Consider the following 6,000-nt stretch of genomic DNA (forward strand, 5'->3'; position numbering starts at 1 on the left):
TCTGCTTTCTCCCTGCCCAGCCCTTCCCTGGGAAAAAGAAGGAGTGGATAAGTGTGTGAAAGGCTGCCTGGGTGACTGTGGGCTCCCACCCAAAGAAGCCACTCGGCCCAGCGGCTGGGTGGAGAGCGAGGCCCAATGGGATACTATTTCGCAATGGATCCCTTACCACAGTGAGGAACACAGTGTTTACTGGAGAGAGCTCTTCACGCCAAGGTCCCTCTGTGCCTTCCAGAAAACTGCAGCCTGAACTCTAATAAATAACCAAGGGCTCAGCCCAAGCCCTGTTGGAGCGGATGGGGCTACCCTTGCCACAGTGCTGAACAGCAGGAATGTTGCCAGTAAGCCCTGCCCTTTGGAACCAGTCAGTAAGGCTGAAAACGCTGGAAGCTGGACACACTTGTTGGGACTCCACATTCTAAATTGGAGATTCCACACGGGCTATTAATAGGTGAATTCTCTCCTGCTGAGCTTAAAGTATCTGGGTCAGTCACAGGAAATTCTTGGAACTAAACAGTATGTGAATAAACAAACAAGCATGGACATCTGGTTCAGGAGAAGCAGCTAATGAAATATGTCATAGCTCAGCTTGTTCCAGAGTTAAGGGTAATGAAACAAATTGATAGTTGATATGATCATTTCAGTGCTGGTCTATGGTCAGTGTACATATTGGCGGTCCCATTTTGTTCATTTGTTTTTTTTTCAAATGTTTCGTCTCTCTTTATTCACTGTTCAAGACAGACTATTTCTTTTTCAATTTTTAATTCAAATATGGAGTGGCTGCTGCAGACGCCTTCCAGACTGAGGCGCTCACTCACCCAGGTGCTGGGAGTGCAGGTGGCCAGTAACCCTCAGCTGAGCCCCTTCCTGGTCCAGCTAGAGAGTACGAGTAGAAAAGTGGTCACCAGGTGTTGGGGATGGGGAAATATTAAGAGGGTGGTACAACAGTACAAGCTTTCAGTTATAAGATGAATAAGGTCTGGGACTTCCCTGGCGGTCCAGTGGTTAAGACTCCGTGCTTCCACTGCAGGGGGTGGGGATTCGATCCTTGGTCAGGGAACTAAGATCCCACATGCCGAGGCGTGGCCAAAAAAAAAAAAAAAAAAAAAGAATAAGGTCTGAGGATCTAATGTATCACCTGGTGACTATAATTGATAACACTGTATTGTATAATTGAAATTTGCTAAGAGAGCAGAACTTAAATGTTCTCACCAAAGACAAAAATTTTAAAGGGCCAAAAAAAAAAAAAGAGAGAGACATCCCACATGCTCTCTTCCCATCACTAAGGGTCACCATTATTATCACTTCCAATAGCATAGATTTGTCTCCTTTAGGGCTCTATTGAAATGGTGTCATATAGTGTATACTCTTTTTGTGTCAGGTTTCTATTGTTCAACATTTTGTGAGATTCACTCATGGTGTTGCGTGAGGTTATACATAATTCATTCCTGTTGCTATATAGTCTTCCACTGTGACAAGATAATGCCATTTATTTTTCTACTCTGGTTGATGGGCATTTGGGTAGTGCCAGTTTGAGGCAGTTATGAACAGCACGGCAAAGAACATTCTAGAATAGGTCTTTGGCAGGGCATGCATGCTCATTGCTGTAGGGAATTTAAAATACTTAGTTTTAGTAGATATTACCAAACAGTCTTCCAAAGTGGCTGTACCAAGTTATACTGCCACTTGCAGACCAGGAACATTAAAACCAATACTTGGTGTTTTCCATCCTGAGCCATTGCGGTGGTGAGTATATTGTGGTTTTAATGTGCATTTCTCTGGAGGCCAATGAAGCTGAGCACATTTTCATATGTTTCTTGGCCATTTGGATATTCTCCTTTGAGAACGTTCAAGTCTTTGCCCATTTTCTGTTGGGTTATCAAGACAATTCTTTCTTTGCTGTTGACTGTTGGGAAACCCTACAGAGATCATCTTTGGTATAGAGGGAAAGAGGAATGGTATTTTGTCCAAGGACAAAGCATGCAGGAAAATATGCAGGAGATGATAAACACGGGCTTCAAAGTTGCTGGAAAAGGGAAGTAGAAATGAGATTCATCCACAGCAGCAAAGCCATAGACTCATGTGGAGAAACGTAAATTGAGGTGGCGTCCAGGAAGCCATGGACACAGATGGGATCCAGCTGTGGGATGCAGGGAAGCCAAAGTAGTGGCTTTGGGTGGGTGCCAGCAAGAATCACAGGAGTCCACTCAACTGATAAGACTCTGAATACATAAGAAATGTTATTCACGATTGCCAGAATAGTTAGAAAAGGCTGTGGTTCCCGGGTGGCATCTAAACAGAGGTTAGAATGAAACAGAATGGTTATTGTTAGACTTGTATATCCAGGCAGAGTCACGAGATCATTAAGTGGATAGCACGGTTTTAGAGCAGAAGGGTGGGTGTACACTTTTTTTCAGGTTCACTCAACCACCACATGGGAGAAATAACAAGGGCAGAGTGACCGAGAACACAAAAACATCATTTTCTAGGCAGCTCTGTTCCTGGGGAGCAGTCCACAACCTCAAACAGTAGGAGGGGGCCAGAGTCAGATCTACTGTGACTTTGCATCCTCTTTCTACCTGTCTACAAAATCAGCCCTCTCCACACCCCAGCTCTGGCGTCAGACCAGTCCTTACCTGCCCCGGGGACTTCTGAAGCTACTCTGGATCTTGCTTTTCTATCAGTTTGACCTGAAGGGGTTCCTCATGCTGATTCTTGGGTCCCGGTGGCTCACCCTAAAAACTGGGACCCTGTTTTGCCCTTTTCATACCGCTATCTGAGGACCTGTGCTCTGGTGAAGACCTTACTGTTTTGTTAGGAATAGGTTCTCTTCAGGAACCTTTTTATTTTAGAGTTGGGGTGAAGAAAATGGATACTTTCCACAAACCTAATCCACCCTATTGATCCTGCAGGAACCTTGTGCCTGTTAGTTACCAGATAAGGACTGCAGAATAAAATTACTTTCATTCATTGATTCAGTGATACTTTTTTTTTCTTAACATCTCTACTGGAGTATAATTGCTTTACAATGGTGCGTTCGTTTCTGCTTTATAGCAAAGTGAATCAACTATACATATACATATATCCTTTTTTGTGCATCTGCTATGTGCTGGGTGACGTCCACCCTAGAGACACAGCGGGACACAAGACAGACACAGCGCCTTCATGGAGCATTTATTCCAGTAGGTCACATAGACCTTAAGTAGGTAACATCAATAAAATATAAGAATAGGGAAGCTCAGACTCCTTTCTCTCGAAGTGTTTAACCTTCTTTTATGTTTTTGTTGTTTAATAGGAAGAATTCATTGAAAAACTCTAAGCACAGTTTCTACAACAGTGGTTCTCAACTGGGATTGATTTTGCCCCCAGGGCACATTCGGCAATGTCTGGAAACATACTTGGAGCATCTAGTGGGCAGCATCCTTGGATGCTGCTAGACGTCCTACAGCGCACAGGACAGCCCTCACAGCAAAGAATCATCTGACTCCAAATTTTAATAGTGCTACAGTTGAGAAACCTTGTTCTGCACTAAACCCTGGCTCTTTCCAAGGCCAGGAATCGCTTTTTTTGTTGTGGTTATTCCAAACCAAATTCTTTGGCATTACATTTACTACAAATATCAATAACTTATTAGCACTTACTATGAGATGTGCATTGTGCTAGGACCTTTCCATTTATTATCTCATTTACTCATCAGGAAAATAGGACATACGTAATATCATTGTCATTTTACACATAAGGAAACAGAGGTTCAAAGAGATTAAATAGTGACCCCAAGGTTATATAGCTCATAAGTGGCAGAGCCGGCATTTGAAACCAGGTTTGACAAAGCCTAGGCCTTTTACCAACTTACTTGACTAGTTCTTGTGATAATTTCATTACTTGACGTTTTTATGAGGTTTTGTAGTTTTCAAAGCACTTACGCAAGATCAGCCCCAAAGCAGGGTTTTGTGGTAAAGCAGCGGCTTGAAGTCTAACGTGTGCTTGGGTCCTAGTCCTTGCTCACCTTGTGACCTCAGATCAATGACTTGACTTCCTTCGGCCTCTGAATTCTCATCTCTAAAATGAGAGCACTGAACTAGATGATTTTTCAGGGTCCTTCCAATGCTAATCTTTTTACCGAGAGATGACATAAGGTAAAACTGCAATCTGTATCATTGGCTAGCAAACTTCTTGATTATAATGTACAGTAAGAGATTCATTTTGCATCATGACTGAGCATACACACACACACACACACAATTGAAATATAAGTTTTACAGAGCATACTGAAACTGCCAGATCCACCAAGTTTTGCTGCAGTGATCCACAATCTCCAAATCTCAGAGCAGCCAGCGTTTTGTTCTGGCTCACGAGGTGGCTGGGGACACAGCTTCACCTTGTCCTTCCAGGACTCAGGCTGATGGAGCCGCCTCCATCTCAAAGGTCACCAGTTTTTAATTTTTTTTCCTTTTTATTTTATTTTATTTTTTAATTTTTATTTTATATTGGACTATAGTTGACTAACAATGTTGTATTAATTTCAGGTGTACAGCAAAGTGATTCAGTTATACATACACATATATCTATTCTTTTCCTTTTTCTTCTTCATTTTTCTATTCTTTTTCAAATTCTTTTCCCACTTAGGTTATTACAGAATATTGAGCAGAGTTCCCTGTGCTATACAGTAGGTCCTTGTTGGTTGTCTATTTTAAATATAGCAGTGTGTACGTGTCAGTCCCAAACCCCCGGTCTATCCCTTCCCCCCACCCTTCCCCTTTAGTAACCATAAGTTTGTTTTCTAAGTCTGTAAGTCTGTTTCTGTTTTGTAAATAAGTCACCAGTCTTAATGGTAGAGGGAAAGAGACCATGGTGAATCCCACAATGGCACTTAAAACTTCCACTCAGCCTGGCAGGCATCACTTCTGCTCACATTTCTTTGGCCAAATCACTTGGCCACACCTAACTTCAGTGCAATTCCACCATGTGCCTGGGGAAAGAACCAAAAATATCTGGTGCACAGCGTGAATGACTCCCACAAATATGTTCCACGATGGTTAATCTTATGTGTCGGCTTGCCTGGGTCACCACGGTGCCCAGATATTTGTTGAAGCATTATTCTGGATGTTTTTGTGAGGGTGTTTTAGGATGATATTTACATTTAAATCAATGGATTTTGAGTAAAGCAGATTGCCCTCCGTGATATGGGTGGGCCTCGTCCAATCAGTTGAAGGTCTGAATAGAACAAAAGACTGACCATCCCCTGAGCAAGAAGGAATTTTGCCATCAGACAGCTTTTGGACTTGAAATGTAACATTGACTCTTCTTGGGTCTCCAGCCTGTGGGCCCACCCTGCAGATTTTGGACTTACTAGCCTCCTTGATCAGGTGAGCTAATTCCTTTAAAGAATTACCTTTATACACACATCCTATTGGTTCTGTTACTCTGGAGAACCCTGACTGATAAACGTACCCACACTATGTATGATGCATGCTGATGTTTGTTTGTTTTTTCAATTTAATTGCATTCTATCATACTCCATTATATTCTATTTTTTTAAAATGCTAGTCACAATCCAATAAATTGATTTCAAATTCACCTATGGATTGCAATTGTAAACTTCAAAAAGACTGGCTTAGGTGCTTCCCCAGCGGTCCAGTGGTGAAGAGTCCGCCTTCCAGTGCAGGCGACACGGGTTCGATCCCTGGTCGGGGAACTAAGATCCCACATGCTGTGGGGCAACTGGGCCCACACTCCACAACTACTGAGCTCGCGCGCCTCAACGAGAGAGCCTGCGTGCCGCGAACTACAGAGCCCACACGCCCTGGAGCCCGCGCGCCACAACTAGAGAGAGAAAACCTGTGCCCCACAACTAGAGAGAAGCCTGCGCACCACAACGAAGAGCCCGTGCTGCAACGAAAGATCCCACATGCCTCGAAGAAGAACCCACGTGCTGCGACTAAGACCCGACGCAGCCAAAAAAAAGAAATAAAATAAAAATTAAAAAAAAAAAGACTGGCTTAT

The 6,000-nt window shown here is 43.1% G+C and overlaps 1 protein-coding gene across 1 annotated transcript in view; it reads left to right on the plus strand.

The window, feature by feature from the left end:
* The window catches only part of DEPTOR (DEP domain containing MTOR interacting protein), a 174,106-nt gene extending 170,575 nt beyond the window's left edge, over positions 1 to 3,531 (plus strand). The window contains exon 9 of the mRNA XM_061171370.1: positions 3,293 to 3,531. Within this exon, the coding sequence (XP_061027353.1) occupies positions 3,293 to 3,316 (24 nt within the window). The 3' untranslated portion in view covers positions 3,317 to 3,531. The remainder of the gene's footprint in view (positions 1 to 3,292) is intronic.
* Positions 3,532 to 6,000: the final 2,469 nt, after the last annotated feature.

Source organism: Eubalaena glacialis, chromosome 17, assembly GCF_028564815.1.
Source record: "Eubalaena glacialis isolate mEubGla1 chromosome 17, mEubGla1.1.hap2.+ XY, whole genome shotgun sequence".
Taxonomy (NCBI): Eukaryota; Metazoa; Chordata; class Mammalia; order Artiodactyla; family Balaenidae; genus Eubalaena; species Eubalaena glacialis.